The sequence below is a fragment of the Haliotis cracherodii genome, unplaced genomic scaffold, assembly GCF_022045235.1.
Source record: "Haliotis cracherodii isolate W230 unplaced genomic scaffold, xgHalCrac1.p SCAF_7, whole genome shotgun sequence".
Taxonomy (NCBI): domain Eukaryota; kingdom Metazoa; phylum Mollusca; class Gastropoda; order Lepetellida; family Haliotidae; genus Haliotis; species Haliotis cracherodii.
In genome coordinates this window covers 15,704,657-15,719,851 of record NW_027266330.1, presented here as the reverse complement: position 1 = coordinate 15,719,851, position 15,195 = coordinate 15,704,657, and the positions used below count along the sequence as shown (strand labels likewise).

The following is a 15,195-nucleotide window of genomic DNA, read 5'->3' as shown; positions in this document are numbered from 1 at the left end:
AGGGAGGAAAGCCCGAAAGTGCCCGCTCCTTTGAGTGAGTGAGTTGGGTTTAACAACGCTTTGAACAGTATTCCAGTTATGTCATGGCGTGTCAGCTAAATGTGGGAGGAAAGTCTGAAAGTGCCCGCTCCTTTGAGTGAGTGAGTTGGGTTTAACAACGCTTTGAACAGTATTCCAGTTATGTCATGGCGTGTCAGCTAAATGTGGGAGGAAAGTCCGAAAGTGCCCGCTCCTTTGAGTGAGTGAGTTGGGTTTAACAACGCTTTGAACAGTATTCCAGTTATGTCATGGCGTGTTAGCTAAATGTGGGAGGAAAGTCCGAAAGTGCCCGCTCCTTTGAGTGAGTGAGTTGGGTTTAACAACGCTTTGAACAGTATTCCAGTTATGTCATGGCGTGTCAGCTAAATGTGGGAGGAAAGTCCGAAAGTGCCCGCTCCTTTGAATATCAAATGGTCAGCCCTTTGTTTTCAGGATTAAAATAACAAAATAAAGTCTTCTAATGCTACAACAACAGAAAATATAACATCACATACCTCACTAACATATATATTATTACACAAAGGCCACCTAAATGACAATTATGTTGATGAAAGTAACATGGTTATGATAAACATTATTTTTCACAATATGGTTGTTTGGGAGTCCGTCCACACAGACATGCACAAGAATGTTTGCTAAAGATATGCATCATTACTCACTGAAACTAATACATTGAACTATTTACAAATACTATTATTTAAATAATGTCTATATCGATGACGTCACATCCTTCATTTCAATATGTAATATATGTTGTATGGGAGCTGTGTTAACATAAGCTGTAAAGCTTGTTCACCAATCCCAGCTCATTTCAATGAATAAAAATATGTTTAAACCAACTATTTACAAAATGAACCATCACTGATCATATCAGTCATCCTTCATGCTGTACTTTACACATAACACGACCCGCGAAGACCCGGGGTAGAATAGGTCCTCAGCAACCCAGCTTGCCGTAAGAGGCGACTAACGGGATCGGGTGGTCGGGCTCGCTGACATGGTTGATGCATGTCATCGTATCCAAATTATGTGGATCGATGCTCATGATGTCAATCACTGTATTGTCTGGTCCAGAATCAATTATTTACAGACTGCCGTAGCTGGAATATTGCTGAGTGCGGCGTTAAACAACGAACAACAAACAAAGAAAGAATACACATTACACACAGAATATACCTCCACTCCCACCCCTCATGAACCAGACACGGTCCCAGACCCACACTACCTTCACCATAATATGTACAAGGGCAAACATTTCGGGATCCATAAAAATCCTATGTGCCCTTGTGTCATATCATGTCACGAGACAACTGTGTATTGTTTCCATTGTAAACGAATTTTAATGTGACGTGAGAACAGACGTCATAGCTGAAGATTATTGACGTCATTTGACAAACTGGGGTTCTGCTGCTGCTGCAACTTGCAGTCCTTATAGGTAAACACTAAAATTTGACATCTTCTTCGGTAATAAATAGAACATTATATTCCGTGTTCATGTCATACCATGTTTACGACACTCGTGCCTGAATTCCGGTATTTAGAGACTCACGTCTTAAACAGACCCAATCATCTGGGACATATAACACCCAATTATCTGGTACACTTAACACCCAATCATCTGGGACACTTAACACCCAGTCTCCCCAGTCTTCTGGGACATTTAACACCATCTCATCTAAAGACATATAACACCCAATCATCTGGGACATTTAACACTCAATCATCTGGGACATATAACACCCAATCCTCTGGGACACTTAACACCCAATCCTCTGGGACATTTCACACCCAATCCTCTGGGACACTTAACACCCAATCCTCTTGGACATATAACACCCAATCCTCTGGGACATATAACACCCAATCATCTGGGACACTTAACACCCAATCCTCTGGGACATTTCACACCCAATCCTCTGGGACACTTAACACCCAATCCTCTGGGACATATAACACCCAATCATCTGGGACACTTAACACCCAATCCTCTGGGACATTTCACACCCAATCCTCTGGGACACTTAACACCCAATCCTCTTGGACATATAACACCCAATCCTCTGGGACATATAACACCCAATCCTCTGGGACACTTAACACCCAATCCTCTGGGACATTTCACACCCAATCCTCTGGGACACTTAACACCCAATCCTCTGGGACATATAACACCCAATCCTCTGGGACATTTAACACCATCTCATCTAAAGACATTTAACACCCAAAGTACTATTGTTACATGGTAAATAATTACACAACACATACAGATATATATACATCTACACCGAAATTACAAACAACAATAAGCTGTGCAAGTATCTGGGTCTGAATTGAAAGACAACGAGTTTCCTACCACATAATACTCATTGAGGGCTTTGGGACTAGTCTCCCTCCTACCATATATACATTGTTCTCAGCTTGTTTCTAGTCTATTTTTCATTCACAATATAAATACAACACAATCCTGCCTTTGAATTTTGGTCTTTTTCAACACTAGTCCTCATGGTGGTCATGTTGGGTAGAGTTTGGTATTTAATAGGGCTGGGACGGGTAAATCAGGTACCCGGGTCGGGTCGGGTCGGGTCGGGTCGGGTCGGGTGAGTACTGAGTAGGACCTGGGTACCCATAGGACTACCCGGACCCGTGATAGTCACGTGATATATTGTTTCATGACTGAAATTCACACTATAACTACATGGTTACATGACAATTTTAAGTTTCTTAAGTTCGCATTTCTCCATGGCTAGGAACACGTTCCTTCTGACTTATATATGTTTGAACAAAGCTAAAACTTCAGTCAACTTCAGTGTATGCATGACCACATCGTTTTATAGGTGTATCTAAAAACATACTGTCAAACTATTCCCAATCGGACATTTTGTACCTATCTCTTGACACCAACAGCGGTTACCCGGGTAGGATCGGGTAATAGGGGTGTGGGTACCCGGGTAGTAAATTTGGACTCATCCAAGCCCTAGTATTTAAGACTAGCGGGCTAGTGGAGACCTTATTTCACTAGTCCTCGGAGTCTGTAACTAGTCCTGCTTGAACGAGACAGAAATGCTTACTTGTTTCACATTCAGTTTTATACAGTTCCAATTTGTTGCAAAATTGAAGCATTGAGTCATTCAGAATTACAGCTGTCAAATGCTACTTGTCAGTGAGGCAATCTCATTAAAATCAGATCTTAGTGCTCACTTCCAATACACAAAGATCTGAGGACCTTTTGTGAACTTTGACTGACCAGTATAATCACCAACAAGAAATCCACATTAGCCAATCAAAAGGCAACCTTCTTGAGCTTTACCACAGGTGTTTCAAACTGGCGATTTCCATTCCAGACTATGTTTTGAAAAATAGCTATTCCAAATTTGAAAACTTCACAAAACAAAATTCTGGAAGGTATAATAGATGTCCGAGATTGTATGTCAGTACTCCCCACTGGCCAATGAAAGTCACTCCTGATGGAGATTGCATGGTTCTAACACCTCACTTTTCAAATCTTCTGTTTCAAATTTTTTTCCCTTTGATGCAAGCAATAGACGATGATTTAGATGGAGTCAGTCATACAGACCGTAACTGTTGTTCAGAATATTCTGTGTTAACCTTATGGAGATTTCATGGTCAGAAAACACATTCAGACGGTCACATTCAAATCTGGTAAGCCACGTTCTGATTGGTCAGTTGATAGAATGTTGTGACGTGACCTGTAACCGGATGTCCTCGTTTCTTTGTTGAGCAGTCGCAGGAACAAAAATCTGATTCTAATGACATTGGTCCACGAGGACTACCATCATTGGGTTTTTACCCTCTCAAGACAACATAGTAGTCTTGGGATTGCAGACAAGCATCAGTTTCAGAGACTGATATCTGGTACTTAATTTCCTCCGCTAAAGATGCATACTTTGTAAACTTTTTGTACACTAATGCTCAAAACAAACACCCACTTAACTGCAACCAAGACACAAAACTTGAGTGTTTAAGTCACAAGGCACCATCCAAGATTGTTTTCAGAAGCAGTGTTACAATGTTGGGCAAATTTGGGAAACATCATATCCTGGCAGTTAAGGGAAGCAACTCTGCATGGTGTCAAGGAATATTCATGTATTGTGTTAACTTTTGAACTAAAATGTTGATGCGACATTATATTTAGATTTGAACATGATAAGGTGGTCATAAAACAGCTTGTGTAGGCACGGAGATCCTGGTGATGGCAACAGCTTGTGTAGTCATGGAGATCCTGGTGATGGCAAACTGTGGAATGTACCGAAACCTGGAAGTCTCTCCTCCCTTGTGACTGTTTCAATCACTGAGTGAGTGAGTGAGTACGGTTTTACGCCGCTTTTAGCAATACTCCAGCAACATCACGGTGGGGAACACCAGAAAAGGGCTTCTTACATTGTACCCATTTGGGGAATCGAACCTCGAACATTTAAATATCCATATGTGAATCCCGACAGGGCATCTGACAACCCCCCAAAATATCACATACACCCCTCAAAGAGTGTTCAACACATAGAAAACACATCCCCCGTAATCTCTAAAACTCTAGAAGTATACATTAAAAACAACCACATATCACAATACAATCTGGGCACACAAATTCTCCTTCTCTCAAGCTTCAGTTCACACAAACGCCCACTTTCTCCAAAAAAAATGCTCATTTACATAAATAACACAAAGGAACTCACAAAATATAATTTCTTAAAAGACACCCTGGTTTGTCAAATTCCTGATATGTACCAGTGAATGATCCCCCCCATGGTGCTCTGCGCCAGTGCAGATCCATTGTCAGTATTAAACACAGTCGGCCATACTTTCATCATGGTGTAGATCCTTCCTTGATGGCCACTGGCAGTCACACATTATGTCATGTGACACTCCAATAATGTAGATATGATTCAACTTTCAGGTCATGTTACAACATAAGCCACTTTTACTGACGATCTTCTTTTCGTATCATGTGACAGTCCCAAGGCCACAGAAATGAATACGATTCCGTCTACAAGTCATGTGACCGTCACATGGCCTGTCATGTGACTACACCAGCCCGGACCAGCGATGTAGATAGGAGCCCCACCCAGCTGCCTGCCCAGCTACTGGCACCTCCTCACCTGCAAACAAAAGTTACAGCTGTAAATACTTCTCACTTCAAACAAAACAATTCATCTTCTCACTTCAAACAAAACAATTTATCTTCTAGCCAAGAAAGTGCGTAAAGAAAAAAGAATTATCTGACTGTTGAGTGAGTGAGTGAGTGAGTTGGGTTTAACGCCGCTTTTAACATTATTCCAGTTATATCGCGGCGTGTCAGCTTAATGTGGGAGGAAAGTCCGAAGTGATGCAGGTCTCAGACGTTTACCACTTCGGTGAAACCCACGAGCATGGGTATGGTGCTGACAAACCTAGAAACATTATTTGGGCAAACCGGGATTCGAACCCACAATCACAGGTTTCTGGTGTGCCCAAGGGACGCAACTCTGCACAGCGAATTGCGGCGCCTTAGACGACTGGGCCACCCGTGCCCCCTCCGACTGTTGAAAAAACAATGTAAGAATGAAGCGTAATATTTCATTAAAACATGCCACTAAATAGGGTACAAGGAATGTATTCCACCATAATTTCCCAACAATTCCATTTGACCAATCAAGCATTTTCTGCCTCCTGTCATTTGTTTAGGTGGCTTGGTTTGTTTGTTGTTTAACGCCGCACTCAGCAATATTCCAGCTATATGACGACGGTCTGTAAATAATTGAGTCTGGACCAGACAATCTACTTATTAATATCATGAGCATCGATGCATGCAATTGGGATCGATGACATGCATCAACCAAGTCAGCGAGCCTGACACCCGATCCCGTTAGTCGCCTCTTGCGACAAGCACAGGGTCTTTTACAGCAAACTTTTAATTGCAGTGCCTTATACAACTGGATCACCTGTGCCCCTGTGCATGTGTTGATTCAACAAGGTGCATTGACAAATACATATACAGCATACAAGCTGCACATGCACCACATCCACCTCAGTCCCCTGTTCAGTGGATACGGACTCTTCCTTTACACATGGGTGAGTGAGTGAGGATGGTTTTACGCCGCTTTTAGCAATATTCCAGCAATATCACGGCAGGGGACAAGAAATGGGCTTCACACATTGTACCCATGTCAGGAATCGAACCCGGGTCTTTGGCGTGACAAGCGAATGCTTTAACCACTAGGCTACCCGACCGCCACCCTTTACACATGGAACATGTACAGTCATAAAACACAGTGTTCTGGGCGATTTTCCTTCAGTTTCAAGTACTGGCCTCTGAGACCATGCAGCTACCTCCCTGTGCACACATTGATTCTGGACGTACCCTGAGCGACGGCGTTGAGTTTGTCCATCTCCTCCTTGCTGAGTTTCAACATGGTGGTGAGGACAGGCACCAGCTGCTGTCTCTCGTCCCCCACCTTCAGCGACAGGAACTGATGCAACACACAGATGCTCAGGTGAAATGGGTCCAAAATGGCGTTCAAGATTATTAGATTTGGTTTGGTTTGTTGTTTAACACCCCACTCAGCAATATTCCAGCTATATGATGGAGGTCTGGAAATAATCAAGTCTGGACCTGACATTCCAGTACTTGACATCATGAGCATCGATCCATGCAATTGGGTCAGCGACCCTGACCACCCGATCCAGTTAGTCACCTCTTACTACAACCATAGTTGCCTGTTACAGCAAACACGGGTTGCAGAAAACCTATTCTATTCTACCCCCAGATCTTCACAGGTCTAGGATTATAAGTGTGTGTGTGTGCGTGCGTGCGTGCGTGCGTGGTTTTTTAGTGCAAGCCCAATGAGATATCATGCTGCAGTTTAGCATGGATACCCAATTCAGACACAGTATACTGACTCCGAGCTGAAAGGTCTATGTTTTATCCCCTTAATGCCCGGCAGGGTAACATCAAGTATCATCTTTTAATGTCTTTTGGTCAAAAACCACCAGCCTATCAACCAGACACTCTATCCACTAGATATACACAGATGTATATTTCCTCATTTCACATGAAAGTGACGTAATTTGAGATATTGTTCATCTTTTCGTGTAAAAAACAATAACCCTCAAGGCATTATAGCACACCAGATATATAACAACCCCTGTATATTCCCCCCCCCTCTATATTCCCCCGCTGTATATAACAACCCCTGTATATTCCCACAACCCCTGTATATTTCCCCAACCCCTGTATATTTCCCCCGCCCCTGTATATTTCCCCCACCCCTGTATATTTCCCCCACCCCTGTATATTCCCACAACCCCTGTATATTTCCCCCACCCCTGTATATTTCCCCCACCCCTGTATATTTCCCCCACCCCTGTATATTTCCCCCACCCCTGTATATTCCCACAACCCCTGTATATTTCCCCCACCCCTGTATATTTCCCCCACCCCTGTATATTTCCCCCACCCTCTGTACATTGACTGTGGTCTCACCTTCATCAGGATGTTCTTGAGGTACTCGAGGTTGCGTGTCTCACTCTCCCGCTCCTCATTCCGCTCCAGTCGGCGGATCTCCCCCTTGAGGATCTTCACCTGCTCCGTGTAGAGGTTGACAGTCTCCTCGCTGTCGGTCAGCAGCTGCAGCAGCAACACAAACACAATCATCAGAGGTCAGCTTAACAACACACAATATCATCCTGTAACTCTATGGGCATCTACACATACTTTTCCTTTCAGCAAGATCACACAACAGGTTAATAGGTAACCACTGCAATCACTGCATAAACTACATCAGTGAGGTGCTCAATTACAGCAACACCACACTTCATGTAGCTAGGTAACCACTGTAGTCACTGAATAAACTACATCAGTGACGTGCTCAATTACAGCAACGCCACACTTCAGGTTGCTAGGTAACCACTGCATAAACTACATCAGTGAGGTGTTCAATTACAGCAACGCCACACTTCAAGTTGCTAGGTAACCACTGCATAAACTACATCAGTGAGGTGCTCAATTACAGCAACGCCACACTTCAGGTTGCTAGGTAACCACTGCATAAACTACATCAGTGAGGTGCTCAATTACAGCAAGACCACACTTCAGGTAGCTAGGTAACCAGTACATAAACTAAATCAGAGAGGTGCTCAATTACAGCAACACCACACTTCAGGTTGCTAGGTAACCAGTACATAAACTACATCAGAGAGGTGCTCAATTACAGCAAGACCACACTTCAGGTAGCTAGGTAACCAGTACATAAACTACATCAGAGAGGTGCTCAATTACAGCAACACCACACTTCAGGTTGCTAGGTAACCACTTCAATCACTGCATAAACTACATCAGTGAGGTGCTCAATTACAGCAACACCACACTTCAGGTTGCTAGGTAACCACTGCAATCACTGCATAAACTACATCAGTGAGGTGCTCAATTACAGCAACACCACACTTCAGGTTGCTAGGTAACCACTGCAATCACTGCATAAACTACATCAGTGAGGTGCTCAATTACAGCAAGACCACACTTCAGGTTGCTAGGTAACCACTGCAATCACTGCATAAACTACATCAGAGAGGTGCTCAATTTCAGCAAGACCACACTTCAGGTTGCTAGGTAACCACTGCAATCACTGGATCTCCTACCTCTGTTAGGTGCTCAATCCTCTTGTGAGCTGTCACAAGGCTGGTCTTCAGCGTTTCTTCATCAACACCCGGCTCTATCTTCATCACTAGGGACAAAATTCAGTTTATAGTGTATGCTTTTAATGATGCACTATGCCAAGCTGATAAACCAGCTATGGAGTAATTCTGTTTTAATTTCCCACCCTGTATAAGTTGGTGATGGGTAGGGTGAAGCAGGTTTTTAACTATGGAGACTAATTCTGTTGTGTTTGTTTGTTGTTTAACGCTGCACTCAGCTATATGACGGCGGTCTGTAAATAATTGAGTCTGGACCAGACAACCCAGTGATTGACATAATGAGCATCGATCCACACAAGTGGGATTCGATGACATGCATTAACCAAGTCAGCGAGTCTGACCACCCGATCCCGTTAGTAGCCCCTTACGACAAGCATAGTCGCCTTTTATGGCAAGCATGGGTTGCTGAAGACCTATTCTACCCCGGATCTTCACAGGCTGACTGGGCAATAAACAATTGCAACACATCAATAGTATGATCAATTATTTCGCTCTACCCATCATTCATACGGACAGGGTTAAAAATTAAGTAAGCAAAAGTTAGCATCTGCCTACATGAACACCTTATAGTCTCGGGCCAGGAGACTTATGTTAGGCTTAAAAGAATATCAAAAATTTGGTTCTCAAGCAATGACTCTTGAAAATAAAGTGTGGTCAGGCGGTTGTTTTTGTTTGTTTTTTGCTTGTAACAACTTGTATGTAACCAAATAAACAGTTGTGTGCCATCAACCTGGGAAAGGGCCTCACAAGCACACCCTTTGCCACCATGACCATAACACGATATGCGCAGTAAAGAGTAACTCTTTGCTATATTGGATCAAATTAATTCTAAGTATTTGGATTTGAAAATTAAAATAAAACCGAAACTTGCAGCAGACTTTAGCATGATGCAGGCTGTGCCTGAGAACCAAGACAATCATTCTTTTAGCCTTAGTTTTGAAGCCTAAACAGTCCTGCAACCAACCATGTTGAGGTCACTATCTTTCAGAATCTTACTTTGTCCTTCTTCCAAGGGAGTCTTCAGCAGCTGCTCGAAGGAGAGGGAGCTGACAGGACTCACGGCTGTCTTTGGGCATGGCTCAGGGTCGTTGATCTCAGATCCCTGATGGGAAAACATCACGCTTTTCAACACAGTTTAAACATTACCTACTTCGTTAGTATCAGCTACTTTATCAACTTTGGTGACAGAGTGTCCCTTAATTTTTTCATACCGAAATTACCGAACTGTCTACAAGGACTGGGCAACACGTTAAAAAAAATTGGAATATATTACACGTAATATGACAACATGAGTAGAAACTCTGCCTGATCCAAACAAATAGCATTTGTGTGAGATACAAGAAATTAGTACATTCAGCTGATTGATTGTAAAGATTTTGTAAAGAGTCAAGATGTTCTATGCCATTTTTAATGCTATTCCAGCCATATTACAGCTGATGTACAAAAAATGCCAAGATGCAAACATTTTATCAGTAAATATTACAATTTTATTGCAAAGAAATCATCAGAGAGTGTCCAAATTTTAACCTCAGACTTATGGAGCTTTTCTCCTCCCGCTCTTTTTCAGAAAACAAAAACAAAAAGTGAACTTGTTTCATCCCTTAACATTGTGGTCAGGAAGAGTGACGACTGAGGATCCCAATTGGCAAAAACACTCAAAATGTCAAATGTAGCACTCCAAAAGTTAAGCGTTTCCTCGGCTTCAGTTTTACGGACATGTGGTCCTTTTGCATGGAGTGAGTGAGAGAGGGTTGGGTTTAACGCCGCTTTTAACATTATTCCAGTCATATCACGGCATGTCAGCTTAATGTGGGAGGAAAACCCGAAGTGATGCAGGTCTCAGACGTTTACCTACCACTTCAGTGAAACCCACAAGCACGGGTATGGTGCTGACAAACCTAGAAACATAATTAGCGCGAACCGGGATTCGTAACCCACCATCATAGGTTTCTGGCATGCAGAAGGGACTCAGCACTGCACAGCAAATCGCGTCGCCTTAGATGACTGGGCCACCCATTCCCCACCCCCAAACCCGTTTGCATGGAACAGGTCACATATTGTAGTGTAAAGTTGTATGTACAAATTACCTCCCCTTCCTGTCGCTCTTCAGGATGCATATAATCTGCCACAGACTCCAGCGGTGAGTCGCGTGTCTCACTGCTGTCCTTGACCCTCAGTGACCTTTGTAGCTGTTGTTGCAGCTCCCTCTGGAGGCGCAGGTTCTCGGTGTCGGCCAGGTCAAGCTGCTTCTGCAGAAACTCCTGGGCCTTGTTGTGGTCATCCTGCATCGCTCGGATCTGCTCCTACAAAACATATACACCAAACTCTAGAGTTGACTGAGTGAGGGAATATTGCTGCAGTCACATCAAGATCAAAGAAACGGAAACGGATGGCATAACGTTCTATTTTCAACCTTATTTTCCAGTGGTCTACATGTTATACGATTACAGAGTTGTCTCCCTTTGCTTTCCACCCAAAATTACTTTCAGTTTCTTTCGATATTTGAGGTTCATTAGTATCCTTGGATTCCTAACATTCTGTGTGCATGTGTAAAGATTCCATGAGAATGTGAAGTACCTGTACACTAAGTTACAGCAGTTACATAGCAGTTAGTTTTGGGGACACATGTGAAAGGCATGTTGTGTCCCTGAAAGCTGAGCTAATCGTGTCTCAGTCTGTATCAGGGGCACGGGTGGCCCAGTCGTCTAAGGCGCCGCGATTCGCTGTGCAGAGTTGCGTCCCTTGGGCACGCCAGAAACCTATGATTGTGGGTTCGAATCCCGGTTCGCCCCGATTATGTTTCAAGGTTTGTCAGCACCATACCCGTGCACGTGGGTTTCACCGAAGTGATAAACGTCTGAGACCTGCATCACTTCGGGCTTTCCTCCCACATTAAGCTGACACGCCGCGATATAACTGGAATACTGTTAAAAGCGGCGTTAAACCCAACTCACTCACTCACTCACTCACTCAGTCTGTATCTTATTGTCAGTTAATCTGTTGATTGTAAATGACAGTGGATGTACAGACTATTGTATCCTGTGTTCCCTGGATAATTCCATGAGCAACTATCCATATTGTTCGTAATCTCATTAAAATCAGATCATAGTTCAATCTTATTAAAATCAGATCTTAGTTCTTGCTATTGCTAAACAAAGACCTGATGACATCCCATTACGGGTCACGTCAGAACAACCTTTCATCCAACCAATCAGAGCGTAGCTTACCAGATCATGAAAATGACAGACGGAATGTGTTTTCTAATCATGCAGCCTTGAAATATTTAACAGAGGGTGTTCCGAACGACAGTTACGGGTTTTATGATTATATATGTCACTAACCTTGGGTGAGACGGCGAGTGTTTCATTTCACTCACTCACTCAACACACGTCACTAACCTTAAGTGAGACGGCAAGGTCTCATTTTACTCACTCACACAACACACGTCACTAACCTTGAGTAAGACGGCGAGTGTCTCCTTTCACTCACTCACTCACTAGACACGTCACTAACCTTGAGTGAGACGGTGAGTGTTTCATTTCACTCACTCACTCAACACAAGTCACTAATCTTGAGTGAGATGGCGAGTGTCTCATTTCACTCACTCACTCAACACACGTCACTAACCTTGAGTGAGACGGCGAGTGTCTCATTTCACTCACTCACTCAACACACGTCACTAATCTTGAGTGAGACGGCGTGTGTCTCATTTCACTCACTCACTAGACACGTCACTAATCTTGAGTGAGACGGCGAGTGTCTCATTTCACTCACTCACTCACTAGACACGTCACTAATCTTGAGTGAGACAGCGAGTGTTTCATTTCACTCACTCACTCACTAGACACGTCACTAATCTTGAGTGAGACGGCGAGTGTTTCATTTCACTCACTCACTCACTAGACACGTCACTAACCTTGAGTGAGACGGCGAGTGTCTCATTTCACTCACTCACCCAACACACGTCACTAACCTTGAGTGAGACTGTGAGTGTCTCATTTCACTCACTCACTCAACACACGTCACTAACCTTGAGTGAGACTGCGAGTGTCTCATTTCACTCACTCTCTCAACACACGTCACTAACCGTGAGTGAGACGGCGAGTGTCTCATTTCACTCTCACTCACCCAACACACGTCACTAACCGTGAGTGAGACGGCGAGTGTCTCATTTCACTCACTCACTAGACACGTTACTAACTTTGAGTGAGACTGCGAGTGTCTCATTTCACTCACTCACTCAACACACGTCACTAACCTTGAGTGAGACGGCGAGTGTCTCATTTCACTCACTCACTCAACACACGTCACTAACCGTGAGTGAGACGGCGAGTGTCTCATTTCACTCTCACTCACCCAACACACGTCACTAACCGTGAGTGAGACGGTGAGTGTTTCATTTCACTCACTCACTCAACACACATCACTAACCTTGAGTGAGTTTGCGAGTGTTTCATTTCACTCACTCACACAACACACGTTACTAACCTTGAGTGAGACGGCGAGTGTCTCATTTCACTCACTCACTCAACACATGTCACTAACCTCGAGTGAGACGGCGAGTGTCTCATTTCACTCACTCACACAACACGTCACTAACCTCGAGTGAGACGGCGAGTGTCTCATTTCACTCTCAGTCACTCAACACAAATCACTAACCTTGAGTGAGACGGCGAGTGTCTCATTTCACTCTCAATCAACACACGTCACTAACCTTGAGTGAGACGGCGAGTGTCTCATTTCACTCACTCAACACAAATCACTAACCTTGAGTGAGACGGTGAGTGTCTCATTTCACTCTCAATCAACACACATCACTAACCTTGAGTGAGACGGCGAGTGTCTCGTTCTGTGAGGTCAGCTGCGAGATGAGTTCCTGCTGCTCCACAGCACTGCTGGTCTTCTCTGCCGACACCTCCTCCAACCTGCAGGCAACACACAGAAGTCAATACCTTACTGCAAGCAACACACAGAAGTCAATACCTTACTGTAGGCAACACACAGGAGTCAATACCTTACTGTAGGCAACACACAGGAGTCAATACCTTACTGTAGGCAACACACAGGAGTCAATACCTTACTGTAGGCAACACACAGGAGTCAATACCTTACTGTAGGCAACACACAGGAGTCAATACCTGCCTGTAGGCAACACACAGGAGTCAATACCTGCCTGTAGGCAACACACAGGAGTCAATACCTGCCTGCAGGCAACACACAGGAGTCAATACCTTACTGTAGGCAACACACAGGAGTCAATACCTGCCTGTAGGCAACACACAGGAGTCAATACCTTACTGTAGGCAACACACAGGAGTCAATACCTTACTGTAGGCAACACACAGGAGTCAATACCTGCCTGCAGGCAACACACAGGAGTCAATACCTTACTGTAGGCAACACACAGGAGTCAATACCTTACTGTAGGCAACACACAGGAGTCAATACCTTACTGTAGGCAACACACAGGAGTCAATACCTTACCGTAGGCAACACACAGGAGTCAATACCTGCCTGCAGGCAACACACAGGAGTCAATACCTTACTGTAGGCAACGAACAGGAGTCAATACCTGCCTGTAGGCAACACACAGGAGTCAATACCTAATTAAGCCATCGGCTGCTTTCAACAGTATTCCAGTCATACACCAGTGTCAGCCACCCCTGCTGAGATATCGATAAAGTTCCTCTTTAAAGTAGGGCCATCTATTCAGAGAGATCTATAAGGTTCTCCTTTGACTTAGGACCACCCCTGCTGAGATATCGAAAAAGTTCCTCTTTAAAGTAGGGCCATCTATTCAGAGAGATCTATAAGGTTCTCCTTTGACTTAGGACCACCCCTGCTGAGATATTTAAATTAGAGCAGCCCCTGCTGAGAGATCGATAAAGTTCTCCTTTGACTTAAGGCCACCCCTGCAGAGAGATCGATAAAGTTCCCCTTTGACGTAGGGCCACCTGTTCAGAGAGATCTATAAGGTTCTCCTTTGACTTAGGACCACCCCTGCTGAGATATTTAAATTGGAGCAGCCCCTGCTGAGACTGAGAGATCGATAAAGTTCAGGGTCCCAGACTTGGAAGATAGGCTGTTACTCCAGCTGTGAGCCTCACCTCTTCCTGTAGGCGGCCTCCTTGGTGTCCAGGTCCAGCAGGAGGTTGTCATGTCGCTGCTGGAGACGCTCATGCTCCTCCTGGAGAACCTCCATGTCTGACTGGGACGAACTCAGCCGCTCACTGAAACATGGAAGGAGTGAATGAGTTGGTGGGTCGGTGTGTGGGTTTGGGTGTGGTGGAGGGGAGGTCTGTGGGTGGTGGTGTCAGGGAGGGGAGGTCTGTGGGTGTGGGTGTCGGGGAGGGGAGGTCTGTGGGTGTGGGTGTCGGGGAGGGGAGGTCTGTGGGTGTGGGTGTCGGGGAGGGGAGGTCTGTGGGTGTGGGTGTCGGGGAGGGGAGGTCTGTGGGTGTGGGTGTCGGG

General features: G+C 44.4%; 1 protein-coding gene across 1 annotated transcript in view; it reads right to left on the bottom strand.

Annotated features, from left to right (window-relative positions):
- Positions 1 to 4,516: 4,516 nt before the first annotated feature.
- The window catches only part of LOC139448529 (GRIP and coiled-coil domain-containing protein 2-like), a 43,856-nt gene continuing 33,177 nt past the window's right edge, over positions 4,517 to 15,195 (bottom strand). Inside the window, exons 17-24 of the mRNA XM_071230084.1 lie at positions 14,835 to 14,957; positions 13,550 to 13,652; positions 10,815 to 11,030; positions 9,724 to 9,829; positions 8,671 to 8,756; positions 7,517 to 7,660; positions 6,395 to 6,503; positions 4,517 to 5,153 (exon numbers count right to left, since the gene is read on the bottom strand). Coding sequence (XP_071086185.1) covers positions 5,080 to 5,153; positions 6,395 to 6,503; positions 7,517 to 7,660; positions 8,671 to 8,756; positions 9,724 to 9,829; positions 10,815 to 11,030; positions 13,550 to 13,652; positions 14,835 to 14,957 — 961 coding nt within the window. The 3' untranslated portion in view covers positions 4,517 to 5,079. The remainder of the gene's footprint in view (positions 5,154 to 6,394; positions 6,504 to 7,516; positions 7,661 to 8,670; positions 8,757 to 9,723; positions 9,830 to 10,814; positions 11,031 to 13,549; positions 13,653 to 14,834; positions 14,958 to 15,195) is intronic.